The sequence below is a fragment of the Carassius gibelio genome, chromosome A6, assembly GCF_023724105.1.
Source record: "Carassius gibelio isolate Cgi1373 ecotype wild population from Czech Republic chromosome A6, carGib1.2-hapl.c, whole genome shotgun sequence".
NCBI classification, from domain to species: Eukaryota; Metazoa; Chordata; class Actinopteri; order Cypriniformes; family Cyprinidae; genus Carassius; species Carassius gibelio.
In genome coordinates, this window is record NC_068376.1 from 27,771,246 (window position 1) to 27,788,545 (window position 17,300).

The 17,300-nt window shown below is 35.5% G+C and overlaps 1 protein-coding gene across 1 annotated transcript; it reads right to left on the reverse strand.

Annotated features, from left to right (window-relative positions):
- Window positions 1-6,732: 6,732 nt before the first annotated feature.
- Window positions 6,733-15,634, reverse strand: LOC128015955 (phosphatidylinositol glycan anchor biosynthesis class U protein-like). Its single transcript, XM_052600228.1, has 12 exons — window positions 15,448-15,634; window positions 14,794-14,858; window positions 14,654-14,713; window positions 14,375-14,437; window positions 13,517-13,626; window positions 13,325-13,425; window positions 12,858-12,955; window positions 12,616-12,770; window positions 12,388-12,531; window positions 12,177-12,301; window positions 9,977-10,119; window positions 6,733-9,786 (listed from the first exon to the last, which is right to left on the reverse strand). The coding sequence occupies exons 1-12, from the start codon at window positions 15,575-15,577 to the stop codon at window positions 9,673-9,675; spliced, it is 1,308 nt and encodes a 435-aa protein (XP_052456188.1). The 5' UTR covers window positions 15,578-15,634; the 3' UTR covers window positions 6,733-9,672.
- Window positions 15,635-17,300: the final 1,666 nt, after the last annotated feature.

Genomic DNA, 17,300 nt, shown 5'->3' on the forward strand with positions numbered 1-17,300 from the left:
TATACTCCAAGGCATTTCAAAGAATGCTATAGAATTTCAATTGCAATGGGTCAAAATGGTATGTCACAAAACAACATAAAACTACATAAACTGGTCATTATTAATAACATCTGTATGTTCATAAACAATTATGTTTTATCTCTTTATTTGTACCTCCGTATATAGTGCATTATTTAATAACTCTGTTCTTTGTATTAGTTGTATTTCATCTTTAATGTGTATATCATGTATGTTTGTACTATGTCTGATACTTTCTTCTGCACGGGAAGCTCCTGTCACCAAGTCAAATTCCTTCTGTGTAAAAATATTTGTTAATAAAGCTTTTTCTGACTTCTGATTTCTTAAAAGAAAAAAAGATTTGTCAGCGAACCATGTATAAACTGTCTGTACAATGCAGTGGCAAAAATCATTGCAGAATTATTGACTGAGGCGTTGATAAGAGTTTTTTAGGGTTTGGAAGGACTTGATCTTGGCTATCTACCAAACATTTTACTAAAGAACATGGTGTCTTGGGAACATTGTGATACATTAATTAATAGGGCTGTGAATCTTTGGCAAGGCAGCGATTCAATTCGATTACGATTCATAGGTTTTCGATTCGATTCAAGAACGATTTTTGCAAATTTAGAACGATTCAATTCGATTATAACGATTCGATTCTGCATTCTTTAAGTGCATTCACGGGATTATTTAAATGCTTCTACTAAATTCTTTAAATGCTTAGTCAGGGGGCAAATTACAGTAGCATTTATGGTTAGAGAACCATAGGTTAGAAAAAAAAACAAAAACCTTTTGTCCATTGTTAAATGCTAGTTTAATGATGCGACATGGCATATAAAAATGTATGTAAGCCTTACATCTTCTTTTTTAATGACTTTTTATTAGCTGTAATAAATCAAATACACTGCTGGACAATAATCAATCATTTGTAATCAATATTTTTTCCTAATGACAATTTTATGATTGTTTTACTAGGCTACATTTAATTAGCAATTATTTAAATTTTCTGCACAGAATAAGGTAGAAAATATACTTTATAGTTTCAGTACTGTAATAAATGTCAATTAGCACTGCATCATTCAAAAATTGTTTGTGTTTTCTTTTTAGTTTCATCAGTTCATTCTGCTTTTATTCAGTTTAGCTGCAGATAGCCTGGCACGTCTATGAGAGCGAGATCGCTTCTCTTTCAGTGTGAAAACGTCTTCATCTCTATTTAACTTTTCCTCTACATCAGCGAATGATGTTGAGAGAAAACGCGCCAGATGTCTGTTTGCTAAAGAAACAAACGCCACTTTCATGCATCTGATTATCAGATAAATCTTGCACTCTTATTTCAAGGTCGTTGTTAATGCTGTGGTTAATTTTAAAAGTTTCCTTCGTATATTCGGTTCATCCGCATTGTTTAAAAACATTTATCATTCAGTGGATCTGTGCGTATGATTTAGACGATTCACGATTCACGATTCACGAACACTCTTCAAGGTCTCCATTAATTCGTGCGTGTAGTAATTTAATGTGTATACATTTTGAAAGCATTGAATCGCTATAGAAATCGCGATTCATTCGATTCTTAGCATTTTGAATCGATTGCTGTTCAAGATCGGGCGATTCACGATTCAAAAATCATGTTTCAAGATCGATGCATATGTGAATCGACAGGGTTTGTAATCGATGCATCGAAAAAACGAGTGAATCGTTACACCCCTATTAATTAAGGATTGTGAAGCCCCAGCTAGAAGGGGATATTCCCAGAACCTTATAACATTCTGTATAGGTTTGGTTAATGTTTTAAAGGAAACATTTCAATGTAATGTTTAAAGATTATTTAAAGGGTGTTTTTCCATTTCAAATAACGTTCTTATAAACTGTTAAATGTAAACATATATATCACATTTGAAATGTCATGATGAGTTAAAGCTAGAACATTTTAACTGCATCATTCTGAGGATGTTGATAAGGTAACATTATACAATATTCTTGCGAAAACATCGGCACACAATAACAAAAGAAGAGCATTTTCACAGTCACATTAGGAAAACTTTATAAGGATATCACAATCTCACATGACGGAATGTTTTTTATAGAACGCTCTCATAATGTGATGTGTTAAAAAAAAAAAGCTAGAACATTTTAACTGTTAACTAAATTAACAACTTGAATGTTATGTGTATCATTAAAGACAAATTACAGTATTTTTTTATACAGGAAAATTACTGATTTATATAGTATTTCTTCCTGTTTTCTTAAATTATGTATAATTATTTGTAGTTACAAAAATATTCTGTAATTAAATATGTTGGTCATTGTATTAAAGATTTATATCCAAACTAACATATGTTCTTTGTAATTTTAAAGCAAATATTTTTATATAGGTGTAATTTTACATTAAAACTGTGTTATTCTGTGCACAAATTTTGCAAACTGTTGTCGTTACATCAAACAATGCCAATCTGCTTTTAAGGAGTACAAAGCTGCACTGCTATCCAAGCTGAAACTTCCAGACCTTCGCCCACACATTATTGGATCCAAATTGCTGTACAAAGGAAATTGCGAATAGAGATGAGAAAACCACACATATTTTTAATAAGATCAAACTCCCCTAAAACCAACCAACTTTAACAAACACACTTATATGGAATACAACCATCTTGGTTATATATCAGTATTTTGTGTGTGAGATACATTTGGATACTAGAAAAGGGAATGTGGCGGGTTGAAGGGACTCCAATAACATGATATTTAGCCCAAGGAAACACAATTGGGTTAGTTTTGAGTAATGATTGGGTGGCTTTCCTTTGAAAACCTGGCAACCCTGCGTGTGATAGCCGCTTTCTGTACAACGTGCTTTGGATGTGTGCACTCAGAAAAAACTATATCAGACGTTCAAACTGAAATGGCTTTAAAAAACATGATTTCAGCGCAATATACAATAAAACAATTTCTTGCAAAGTATTTGAGGTATGAACTGTAAGGCACAGCCATATTCTGGTAAAGGGGGCGGGGAGCAGCAGCTCATTTGCATTTAAAGATAGAGACATGAAAAGAGTGTGAATCTTCCTATTAAAATAATTAAATAAAAAATTTTAAATTATTTAATAAATTATCTGTTGGGTATGTTGAGTTGAAACTTCACTGGCACATTCCAGGGACACCTGAGACTTATATTACATATTTTAAAAAGGGGCATAATAGGTGCCTTTTAAGATGTCTGTAGACTACACTACTACATATTATTATTAATCCAGAGATTAATCGTTTCAAATGTTGATATTTTAAAATAATTTTCAAATTTTAAATTGATACATTTTCCTATCTGTAGTGAGTGGGTTTAACACAAGCATTTTGTCATGTACCAAATGTTTCCTTTTAGCCCTTTCACACTATGACTCAACAAGTTTCCGGTTAGGCAAAATGTGGGGCCCTATTCAAAAGGCTTCTGAAAGCATTTCTCTTTAGTCTATCCAAGAGTCAGCAGCACTCACAAAGAGAACCAAGTCTGTGTTATCACAATGTGTCGCTTCATCAGCTCAAGAGCAGAAGAATGGCAACATGAAAATCTGATTCAACAGATCTGGTGCCGTTGTCATGGTAGCTCTAAAGTTATGTAAACGCTTATGCAACGTCATCCAGACAATCTGCACAGAAACCACTAGAATGAAAAAGAAGCAATTGTGGTGTTAGGCAAACTTGGGTTTGTTTACATAAAAGGTTCTATGTTCATATTTGTTAGCAGTATAATAACCTAACAGCAAACAATCACTTTTTACAGTTTAATGTATAGACATTCTATTATTTATATTAAATTTAACTGTAAAAAATGCTTTGTATTTTTTGTAGAAATTAACAATGACCAAGATTAATAAATGATGTGCAAATATTTCTCATGGTTTAGTTCAACCATGTTTTGAAGTATTACCTACAGTGGATTCCAGTGACAGAGAATTTCAACCATTTAAACGTCAAAGAAAGTTATCAAATATTAACTTGATTTATTACAATTGATAATTTGACAGTTTTATAGCTGAAGATCAATATTCAAATTAAAATAAACAAGATAAATATGGAAAATGAAAGAGATGAAAAACAATTTATGCAGAGTCATTCTGACTTTCACCTGGCTTGATTGATGTCTTTCAGTAATAACTTAAACAAAATTATTGTAATTTAAGGCAAATGCTAGGAAGCTAATAAATTAAAAAAGCAAAAAAAAAAAAAAAAAAGCAAATGTTTGATAAAAAAATATTAAATGTTGATTTTTTTTATAATTTTTACATTTTAACTTGATATATTTTCCTATCTGTAGTGAGTGGGTTTAACAAACATTTTGTCATGGACCAAATGTTCCATTTTAGCCCCTTCACACCCTATGACTTGTAGGACTTTAGGAATGAAGCAATTGACTGTCTTTATGAAGGGGTAATCATGAATCACTGATTCACTGGATTCGTTCAAAAACACACTTTCATTCTGTGCTTGCTTTTAGAGTTGCACAGCGAGGGAGTGGTTACTTTATATGGAACTAGTTTCGTTAATGAAAGAACAAAATCATGCAGTACTTGTTTACTGAACTGTATTAATCGAAATCACATTTGCAAATTCCTTATAGTGAATGGGGGCGCACAAAATGAGAGCGCGCGAGTATTCTCAAAACTCAAAGCACGTGCAAATTATACGTTCCGTCATCGCGTTATAAGCGCAGAGCCTGCGGGAATGAGTAAAAATGTTATTATTAATTATAATTGATTATTGCTTTGTGTTCTGTGCTAATAATCCGACTATGAGTAAAGCGAGCGGTGTTATACTGTCGGTTATGGCAGGGATCATTTTCGGTATGCCAGCACAACAACAACGCGCTAACTTACATGTTTCTTATACCTTCATTTTTTTCCCAGTTGACAGAAATCCGTCATAGACTCGCTGCAATTAACGGAAAGCCGTCGTAGCTAATGAGAACTTTAATCACTGCATTAATTAGCAAGAGCTCCAATTGACCTAAGTCAGTGACTACCCTTTAACGGCATATGAAGCTACATAAGTACAAAACGCTTTTGAATTGTCTGTAGCAGGGGAGCCTTAACTCGTTGCTGGAGGGCCGGTGTCCTGCAGAGTTTAGCTCCAACTTGCCTCAACACAGCTGCCTGGAAGTTTCTAGTATGATTAGTAAGAGCTAATTATAAGTTATTTTTTCAGGTGTGTCTAATTGGGGTTGGAGCTAAACTGTGCAGGACACAGCCCTCTAGGAGCAAGTTTGGGCACACCTATTCTATAGCATTTACAGGTGCTGGTCATATAATTAGAATATCATCAAAAAGTTGATTTCACTAATTACATTTAAAAAGTTAAACTTGTATATTACCATATATTCATTCATTACACACAGACTGATATATTTCAAATGAATATTTGATGATTATAACTGACAACTAAGGAAAATCCCAAATTCAGTATCTCAGAAAATTTGAATATTGTGAAAAGGTTCAATATTGAAGACACCTGGTGCCACACTCTAACCGGTTAATTAACTAAAAACACCTGCAAAGCATTTTAATGGTCTCTCAGTCTAGTTCTGTAAGCTACACAATCATGGGGAAGACTGCTGACCATTGACACCTTGCACAAGTAGGACAAGACACAAAAGGACATTGCAAAAGAGGCTGGCTGTTCACAGAACTCTGTGTCCAAGCACATTAATAGAGAGGCGGAGGGAAGGAAAAGATGTGGTAGAAGTGTACAAGCAATAGGGATAACCGCAGACTGGATAGGATTGTGAAACAAAACACATAAAAAAATGTGGGGGAGATTCACAAAGAGTGGACTGCAGCTGGAGTCAGTGCTTCAAGAACCACTACGCAAAGAACATTTGCAAGACATGGGTTTCAGCTGTCGCATTCCTTGTGTCACACCACTCTTGAACAACAGACAGCGTCAGAAGCGTCTCGCTTCAAAAAGGACTGGACTGCTGCTGAGTGGTCCAAAATTATGTTCTCTGATGAAAGTAAATTTAGCATTTCCTTTGGAAATCAGGGTCCCAGAGTCTGGAGGAAGAGAGGAGAGGCACACAATAAATGTTGCTTGAGGTCCTTGAGGTTCAGACCCAACAATGCAGAAGAGCTGAAGTCCACTATCAGAGCACCCTGGGATCTCATAACACCTGAGCAGTGCCACAGACTGATCGACTCCATGCCACGCCGCATCGCTGCAGTAATTCAGGCAAAAGGAGCCCCAACTAAGTACCGAGTGCTGTACATGCTCATACTTTTCATTTTCATACTTTTTAGTTGGCCAGGATTTCTAAAGATCCTTTGTATTAGTCTTCAGTAATATTCAAAATATTCAAGATACTGAATTTGGGATTTTCTTTAGTTGTCAGTTATAATCATCAAAATTAAAATAAATAAATCAGTCTGTGTGTAATGAATGAATATAATATACAAGTTTCACCTTCTGAATGGAATTTTCTTTAAAAGAGAACTTTAAACTTTACTAACAAGTATATTCATTACTTCACTCATCAAGTCATGATATCAGCAATGGTTTGTACATACTTGAACCGTAACAATTTTTGTTGACATGAGATTTTTCTTCTTGTTTCCCCATAAAAACACATGACAAGCTCAATTTAAATAGCACTTTCTCCTTAAAGAAAACCGATCATAAGACTGCTGTTGTACACTGAGCATAATGGGTTGATCTTTTATAAATAAAGAACCAACATGGTTTAGCAAAACAACATGACTGAGAAATAATCTTTATTGGCATTTTAAATCACCACATAATTTACAAATAATTTCAAAATCAGTGCTATGACATCTAAAATGGCCCAAACTTTCCTTTCAGGCTAAAAGAGGAAGCAGAGTAATGTGAAATAGAGGTCATGTAATGCGTAATACATCAGTGTGCACATTTCTGAACCGTTTAGGCATTTAAAATGAAAGAAAAAAAAATTCCTGAAAACACATTGAAGTTTTTCATATGCTAAGTTTCCCAAGAAAAAAGATTCCCTGCAGCTCCATCTCTGATGCAAGCAGGAGAGAAGCCCTTAATTGTGCCAACTACATACATATTCTCATTTAGCAGGCCATTCAAATGTTTCTTACTTGGTACTGAAAGACTTAAGTCTGTTGTTCATTCAAGGTAAACTGCAGAAGAGAAATTAATTTAAAAGAACAAAATTAATAATCACCATGAGGACTGAAAAAAAGAAAAGAATTGGTACTGGCTAGTACAACTGCTCAAAATGGTGAAAGTCAGTAGTTTCAGTCAAAATGCTGTATTAATCCACCACCACCAAAAAAAAAAAAAAAAAAGTTTTCTTAATCAGTCTGTTTTGTTGCCCAGTAACAATATCTAAACAGCGTCAAAAAACAACATACTTTTATTTTAAAACTGAAAAATATATACAACTTTAAAAGGGGTCATACGATGCTTTTTTAAAGATCATTATTTTGTTAATTTGGTTTAACAAAATATGTTGACATGCTTCAATGTTCAAAAACATCATTTTTCAAATACTGTATATTACTGTAGGCCCTCTGTGCCCCGTCTCTCTTAAACGCATCGTTTTCTACAAAGTCCCCCCTTCAAACAAGCACAGTCTGCTCTGATTGGCCAACTGACCCAGTACATTGTGACTGGCCAAACACCGCAAGCACTCTAGGGAAATGAACGCCCCTTTTGCATAATTGCAAGCTTCATCTTTCAAAATAAATGTAAATACAGTTAATAATGTTCTTAGTTTTACCAACAGTGCAAGCCCAAAAGAGGAACAGAGTTGCGTGACAGACACAGTGATGAAGCTCCTATGTGTTTGCAGTACACAAGTCATGGACGTGGCTCCTGTTTGACTGTCTCTCTCTCTCTCTCTCACAGACGCGATGCACAAAGTTACAAAACATACTTCCAGTAGCTGATTCAGAAGCACCAGCAAAGTCAGTCGTTGCAAAGTCAGAATTACCTCCTCTCCTAGGTTCACGAAACACTCATCCATAAAACGTAATGTTGTTCTTTTGTAAGTTATCTTAAAGATTCCTAAATGCATCTACTTACAGAAGGCCAAATAAAGTGTTTTTGCTTTCACCTAGATACACACAGCATCTCCCTGACATGACTGCAGTTACTGAAACCACGCCTTCTTTCTTTTTTGGGAGTTATTATGCAAATAGTTCCACAGTGATGTAGACATGTGGGGGTGTGTTTGAATGGGCTGTTTTAGGGGGCGTGGCAGAGTCTTAACTTTGATTAAGAATATCTCTTTGGATTTTTGAATTTAGTCTTTGCAACTTCACAGATCTTGTTCATGTACCAAGAACTTGTGACACTCCAAAGAGAAAGGAAAAATTTAAATCGCATCATATGACCCCTTCAAGTTAATTTTCTTACATTACTGATGTTTATTCTTATAAACAAAATAACGTAGTGAGAGAAGCAAACTAAACTGAATATTTATTTATTATTTTGTGAAAATATTTTTTGTTTTGTTTTTGGTTTAACTCAAGATCAGGAAAAAAAAGTGTTTCTTGGTTAATATACAATATGATATAAAATACTTTAATTTTCAACATCAGGTATAAGTTATGTCATTTCATGTGGAAATAAAATGGCAAGCAGCTGTTTGTAAACCTTCAGCATCTACATCTTTATGACTTCAGAGATGATTTCCACACACTAGACTTTGAAACAGCTGACCTCATAATCAAAGCCACCCGGACGTTTACGCCTTCCTACCTGACCAAAGAGTGGATTACTCAAAGTCTGGAAACAATACAAGCAATGGAATATTCCATCCTCTAAGAACTACAAAGGAAGGTCGAAGCACAAAAAGGAGGAGTTATACAGGTGTGCGGTCGATAGGTTCACATGCCCTGGTGGTGTTCGATCAAAAGCACAGATCAAAGTCAATCCAGGTTAATTTTTTTTTTAAGGGAATCATACAGAATATCAAACCCAATTAAAACCAAGGCCAATTTCAAACTAAATACAATTGCAGTGCAATTTGAATCCCTCATTTTTGTATGAACATAAACAAAACAAAACTGTTGTACAAAAAGTATCAAATCTAAATATTTAAGTAACTCTTATGCCTCTTGCATTATTAAAATGCAAAAATAATAAAAAATAAAATAACATTTTTTTTAGTCAAACCAAGGAAAGCATTCAGAGAGCGTTTGAATAAAACCACCTCTTCATGTCAGACTCTCTGATAAAATGTTCACAAAGGCGCAGAGGATTCTGTCACATTCACGTTATGCCCTCTGCTGACCATGGCTTCAAACTGCACCATCCAACCAAACAACCTCACTTTTTGAATAGACTTCAATAAAGAAAATAAATCCTTAGAAACAAAGAAAGATGAGCAAATTGAAAGTGAAAATAACTTTTGTACCCACCTCATTGGAGCCAAAACAGTAAAGTTCTGTATCACTCAGATACCTTCAGCCAGCCCCCATTATCAAAAAGTCTCGAACAAAACAGCTTTGGTCCAAGAGAGCGTGTCAACATTCAAACATGAGGTAAAATGCTCAAATGTGCAAAAGAAAGTAACAGGCTTTGAAAAAAAAAAGAAAGGAGAGGCAAATTGAGCTGAGAGAGAAAAAGATCCGGGGAAAAAGTGTAGTGTGGAAGTTATGAGAGTGTGAGGCAGTCGGTGAGATCTGGAAGACCTGTGACAGGAGGTCACTTTAACACTAGAGTGGCTTCAGTGCCGTCTTTCTTCTTCAGATAGAGGCCGTGGGTCAGGTGATGTTCTCGACGCAGGTAGGCGTAGAAATAATCGGACACCAGGAGGATCTGTGGTGGTGTGAAACAGCTTTGAAATTGACTTTGAATTTGAAAACACATAACACTAGGTTCATGTAATCTGTAAACTTCACAGTGCATTTTCACAGTACTTTTTGTTTACCTTAAAGAGCAAAACAGACACCATGCCAGCTTTATTTCCAGTTGTGTTTATGGCTTATCAAGATGAGAGAACCTTTACCTGTCCAAAGTTGAAGAGCAATGTGATGGCGTAGTAGAAATTAGAGTTGGCACTGCCAGCGTATATCCACAAATGCCAGAGTACAGGAAAGAGTGCGGCGCACGCCAGCAGCACACATGACACCAGAAAGATGTTTCTCAAAACTGAAATAGAGAAAAAAAGAAAGAAACGCATTTCTAGAATTCAATACTTGTTGTTGTTGTTGTGGTTAAGAAGCTTGATAGCAGACTTCAGCCTTATCTAGGTGCACAAATACAAACTGAGTGCATGTCTAAACAGGCTTCAACTGAATCTACGCTCAGAGAATTCAACTGGGAGATCGACATATTTCTTCACAAAGTTCTACAGAAGCTTAACCCCTTGCATTTGTATTTATTAAATCATTTGAAATCACAATACTGCTTTCGGTTGCCAAGTGCCATGCCTCAATTAACACATTTTACCATGTTTAATTTTGATTTTCCTATGAAATAACTTCTTTATATTTATAAAGGTGCTTTTGAAAAATGCTAAACATATCATAATATACTCCACATTTTATTCTCAGAGAAAAAAATTTGGGGTCAGTAAGATTATTTTTAAATGCTCCCTAAAACTCCCTAATGCTCACCAAGGCTGCACTTTACATCAAAATACAGTATATGTATATATATATATACAGTATTGTTCAAAATAATAGCAGTACAATGTGACTAACCAGAATAATCAAGGTTTTTCGTATATTTTTTTTATTGCTACGTGGCAAACAAGTTACCAGTAGGTTCAGTAGATTCTCAGAAAACAAACGAGACCCAGCATTCATGATATGCACGCTCTTAAGGCTGTGCAATTGGGCAATTAGTTGAATTAGTTGAAAGGGCTGTGTTCAAAAAAATAGCAGTGTCTACCTTTGACTGTACAAACTCAAAACTATTTTGTACAAACATTTTTTTTTTCTGGGATTTAGCAATCCTGTGAATCACTAAACTAATATTTAGTTGTATGACCACAGTTTTTTAAAACTGCTTGACATCTGTGTGGCATGGAGTCAACCAACTTGTGGCACCTCTCAGCTGTTATTCCACTCCATGATTCTTTAACAACATTCCACAATTCATTCACATTTCTTGGTTTTGCTTCAGAAACAGCATTTTTGATATCACCCCACAAGTTCTCAATTGGATTAAGGTCTGGAGATTGGGCTGGCCACTCCATAACATTAATTTTGTTGGTTTGGAACCAAGACTTTGCCCGTTTACTAGTGTGTTTTGGGTCATTGTCTTGTTGAAACAACCATTTCAAGGGCATGTCCTCTTCAGCATAGGGCAACATGACCTCTTCAAGTATTTTAACATATGCAAACTGATCCACTGGTCGTTCATTATTCTTGAACGACCCATTTTCCTCAGCTTTCAAATGCATGTTCAACAAGTGTTGGCTTCATCCTTAAATAGGGGCCACCTGATTCACACCTGTTTCTTCACAAAATTGATGACCTCAGTGATTGAATGCCACACTGCTATTTTTTTGAACACACCCCTTTCAACTAATTCAACTAATTGCCCAATTGCACAGCCTTAAGAGCGTGCATATCATGAATGCTGGGTCTCATTTGTTTTCTGAGAATCTACTGAACCTACTGGTAACTTGTTTGCCACTTAGCAATAAAAAAATATACGAAAAACCTTGATTATTCTGGTTAGTCACATTGTACTGCTATTATTTTGAACAATACTGTATATATATATATATAAATAAATGGTATAATTTGTAAGCACTTTTATAATACTAAAGAATCAAAAGTGAGTATTTAAAAATTATAAATCGAGGTTCTGTTGACTTTCTTTCAGCTTATATATGATGTGTACTCCTAAAAACTGATCAAATAAACTTTTAACATTTAAAATTGACTTATTTAATGAACACAATAAAAAAGTTAATCACACACAAAAAAAGAAAACGAACAAACAGCACAACTGATTATTATAATAACTAATATTCTTATATTTTAATATTTTTTTTTCAATAAAATTCTCTCTAGAATGAAACTGTCTCTTTACATACTATCAGCTGTTTCTGACAAGCAATAGTAAGTAGCAAATGGTTCATGGTTAAAAAAAAAAAACGAAACAAAAAAACACATTCTTTTGATATGCCTTACTCCATTTTTCTCTTTCAATATCAAATCTGTCAGCATATTTCAATGAAAACTGATACTCACATCTGTAAAGGTGACTCCAGGCCGGCAAAAATGCCATGTAGAGGGCGACATCTCCCACGGTAGGGTACGACTTGAAGATGGAGATGATGGCAATCTGCATGAAGATGAGGAACACTGGATGCTCCCTGTTTGATTGAATCGTTTACCCATAAGAGTGCTATACGTGCTAAATAAATACATCGCTCATCTTCAGGTATAATGCAGGACCTACTTGAGTTTGATAGAGAGCGGGATGGTGTAAAAAAAGACATTGATCTGAAAGACGCAGATGAAGAAGAGACGGAAATGCTCAAACATCTCTGCAAAGAAGTACCAGAAGAGTCCGATGTTTGGAGTCAGGTCAGGAACAGACAATCTGTGGAATACACAAACACAGTAAATCTTTGAATAATAAATACACATTTAAATAGAAGTGTGCGGCGTATGACTGCTGACTGACATGAATCCATAGACAGAAGGGATGAAGTCCCAGGAGCCCAGGAGGAAGAAAGAGAGTCCAGTGATCACCACAAGACTGCCTACATATATGAACGCATACTGAAGAGTGAAGAACCAGAAACTACTCCTCCTCAGGTTCACTGGGATATATAACCTCTGAAACAGACAGAAAGAGAGAGAGAGAAGCTTCATTTTGGCCATCAGAGCAACGGAGTCGGCATTAGTCTGAGATCAGACTCTCACCTGCAGGAAGAACAGGAGAGCAGGAGCAAACAGGGTCAGAGGATAGATGGACTGATATGTGGCCAAGGCCAACAATATCCCACTCAACAAGGCACTACCTGAAGAAACAAGAACACCACATATAGTAAGCCACATACATTATTTCACACTTCATATAATTAAAGAAATATATTATTATTACCAATGTTTAAAACAGTTGTGCAGATGAATATTTTTGAGGAAACTGATACACTTTTAACAGAATGACTTGATAACTAGTGATATTGGTTCATTGTTAACCAATAGACTTATCTAGATGACTAGAAAGTTCAAAAGAACATTCATGTGAAATAGCAATATTTGATATTTTGTCTTATTATCCATTATCTGTTTCACTACATACATCCTCAAAAGTATGTACTTTAACTTCACCAGCAAAGTCTTTTGAAACAAAGCACCACCTTTAAGTGTACTGAGAGAACACTCACCTTTTAATGTACAGAGAATGAAGAGCGCAATAATGGCATTGTTCAGCCCACAAGTTGACTTTGCCACACAAGACAGGATGGTGAAGGGATTTAACAGATAACTGGAAGACAATTAGACCAATCAAAACGTGTGCCTTACTTTTATGGCTGAAAAAAAGTGATAGCATAATGTAAAGCCTGATCCGGACTTACAACATGGCAACCTTGAGGGGGATGTAGAACATTTCCTTGGGAGAGCGGAGGAGCTCCAAACAGTCGGCGGGATACCGGTCTGATTCCAAGGCATACTTCTGTTTCCTAAACTACAAAGTACACAAAGATGCAAGATATGTTTAACTATAAAATTTTAAAAAAATATGTAATATCAGATAATACTAATATTAAAATACAATGAATTAAAGTGCCCCATTATGGATTTTTGAAAATTACTCTAAGCGAATGAAAACATCCTGCAAAGTTTTACATTTGGAAGTGCACCGTGTATAAAGTTATTGTCTCTCAAAAGAGAGAGAGTTGACTCTGAATCATTGAAACGAGTCGTTTTTAAAACAAATCCCAAGTCATTTCATGTTGATGTCAACATGAAACATTAGCATACTGCCCGACTACTAATTGGTCTTTTCGTGTTGGTCTGAATGAAAATACTAATTAATTATTTGCCATTAGATGCCGCTTTTGGAGCGATAAAATAACAGTTTACCCGGTAACGGTGTGCACAAAGCAGCACTGCGCTCACAAACGCTGCTTAATCAGGCATGATGAAATGAAAATGAGACCAATCAGACCAATCACCGCAGATTAGTGTCATGCAAAGGAGTGGTTAGGAAAAATTATTCGTTAAACAAATCGTTTGGGAGTCGTTGAGCAAGTAAATTAAAAATAAATGCATATTATGACAATAAAAGTTTTTTTTTTTTAACCTGCATGCATCTGTTGTTAGGACTCCCAAAACCAAAATATGAACCTTTCATTACCCATAATAGGGCCACTTTGAGACTCTAACTTATGAAACATACACAAATATCAGCAACAATACAAGCGATAACTTACCACATTCTTGTTATAAGTCTGAATTGACTGATAAAGAGCCACTGCTGTGATTCCATCTGCTATCTGGTGACAAACCATTATACGGGTAAATTTACATGCGTACAAGCAGTGAATTTTACAAAAACACAAACACACAGTAATAGTTATGAACTGTGATCTTAAGTCATAGCATACTGGAAAATTGCATGGATTTGCATAGATTTGGGTTCATCACTACCAACGGCCATTTCTGCAATGATGTAAGAAAACAGAAAGACAAAAAACTAAATCAGGACTTACCATAAAAACAATCTCGGCATAGTCGACCAGAAAATGAAAGAGGTAGATCATAAAAGGTGTCTGGAAGAAATAAAAAGAACAATTAAACACTGAAATCCAAGCATAGGCTTGAAAAGAAAATGAATCAAACAGAAACTTACTTCATGAAACACATCTCCTGAGTAAGGCGAGACCCCCAGATCCAACAAGGCAAGACCCTCTACAACTGTTTAATCCACAAATCAGTCATATTATGCATTTAATAAGCAATTAACTTGAGGACATTTCACCATTATATGCCCATCAAATACATAAGTAGTTACATAAGTGTATTCAGGGCAGTGAAGTGAACGATAGTGATAACAGGTCTGTAAGGGCTTTTCTATTGGAACAACGCCCAAAAAACACTTCACTTCAATGTCTATCAATATTTGCCAGATATTTGGCAATATTTGACTGTTTAAATATAACATAAATGATGGATATTGGATGATGGACGTAACACGGATTTGATGTGAAATCAAACTTAGGAGCAATCTGAAGTAATGCAATCAATTCAGTAAAAGACATAATGTAAATAGATATAAAGCTGGGCTGTGGAGATCAAAATCTGCGTATTTCATTGATGCTGTGTAACTTATTTGGGATCAGATATACAAGTAAACAATATGTTACAAACAATAAATGACTCAAAAATAAAGCATTAAAACATGATGTGCTGAAAATGTCTTCATTTGACAGCTCAGCAATGCTGCCATGCAAGAACATACCGTCAGTATACAGCATTTCCTTACAGAAAAAAAGCATTAACATACCTCGTTTCCACGCATTCAAAGGCGACACCACCTCGACCCTCTCTGAAATTAATTCTGCCAAACTGGATCGGAATAAAACGGCTCTTATTGTAACAGCCACTATCAGCAGGAGTGTTAAAGGCGCCGCCATTTTTGTCGCGAGGAAGAAGCTGTCAGCGCGATGCACGCTGGGAAACGAAGTTCACAGTCACCTTCCTGCTTAAAGATCCAAGGAATCACATACTGTCTTTTCTTCCCAATGACAATACAGCAAAACATTACTCATTCGCTGCTCTTACAAAATTTATTTTTAATGACCGCATCTCTTCTTTATACTGTTCTCCATTAGAGCCACAGTTTCTTTTTTTTTCTTTTCAGTGTCTTTTATTGTTGCTTTGGTATTATTTTAGCAAGTAAAATGTCAAAACTTCAATTGTGTTAATGTTCAAATAAGCTGCTAAGTTTAAGACTTTGTTACCTGACCTTTTCCAAGTGTTCCATCTAGACATATATTTAGTTTTGAATAATAGATTTTAATATCGCAATTATTATAAAGATCCTTTCAGAAACCATTCTAATATACTGTTTTGAAAACAGTTGTTATGCTTTTTTTCAGTTTTTTTTTTCGATGAATAAAAAGTAAAAAAAGCAGCATTAACATACCTCACATGATTCTTCAGAAATCATTCTAAAATTCTGATTTATTGTAAATGTTGGAAATATTGCTTAGTATTTTTCTGGAACCTGTATCTGATGAATAAAGTAGAAAAACATATTATATATATATATATATATATATATATATATTACCGTTATTTAATTAATTTAAATTAATTTAATTTGTAATTCATTTTAATTCATTTTTAAATGGTAATAATATTTTTCAATATGGCTGTTTCTTTTATGTATTTTTTTGTATAACACACTACTGTTCGTAAGGATGATCGTATATAAAGAGCAGCGATGACATTGGTTAGAAGAACATTTCCTCTTTCTACAGTAAGTCATGCAATTTCGACGTGAGGACGAATAACTACTATACAGGTCATTTTCGCTAAAATGTGGTGCAGGATTCAGAACCGACCACAAGATGGCAGTGGATGAACACTCAATCGCTTCTGTTCAACAAGGGCACTAGATGGTAAATTAGATTCTTTTATAAACTAAGTTTTCCAAATTAATTTTTGGTCTTTCTGAACATATCAAGGGACATGCTGACCCAGAATGAGCCCCACTATATAGACCAAGAAACATTTATGGAAACAATGTCACATTATGGGAGAACCATTGTCTGTAAAATATGCCGCATCAGCCAGTGAAGGCTAAATGGATCAGATGGGGAGAAAATGACTACATTACTGAGTGTGTGTCATAAACCAGAGGATCAGGTTATTTAAAGATGAGCTTGATGCACACAGGATCATGAGGGTCTCAGCGGGGGAAGCGGCAAAGTTCAAGGTCTGAACCAAGAGAGATGATGTTGGTAGAGCGGATTAAATCCTTTCCCTCCAGACACAGTCTAGCCCCTCTTTCTTGCTCTGGGCAGAGCTGGAACGGGCCGCTGAGTGGATAAAGATTATTAAGCAACCGTGTTGACTGACACTGGCTCACCCTTCTGAAGAGCGGCCAAAGCACCGGGCCACTGAAGCCAGGTAACAGCATGTGGAGAGAAGCTGAGCAGTGAGTCGGTGAGATGTGGATAGAGTGGGATTAGAAAAGAGAAAGTTCAGGATGAGAAAAGTGACCTTAGAAAGAGCAAGACACAAGGATGTGTGACTGAAATACATTTTTAATATAGCATGCTGAGCTTCGTGTTCTGGTGATACTGACTCCCAGAGTCCCAGAGACCCCAACTAATCTACAATTTTACTTTC

Bases quoted from the DNA above. Each gene is read 5' to 3' on its own strand.
- LOC128015955 (XM_052600228.1), bottom strand. From the start codon at position 15,577: ATGGCGGCGCCTTTAACACTCCTGCTGATAGTGGCTGTTACAATAAGA. The intron at 13,627-14,374 runs GTAAGTTATCGC...TGTACTTTGTAG, and splicing joins AGACTTATAACAAGAATGTG to TTTAGGAAACAGAAGTATGC. The intron at 12,771-12,857 runs GTGAGAGTCTGA...TGTCTGTTTCAG, and splicing joins CTCTCCTGTTCTTCCTGCAG to AGGTTATATATCCCAGTGAA.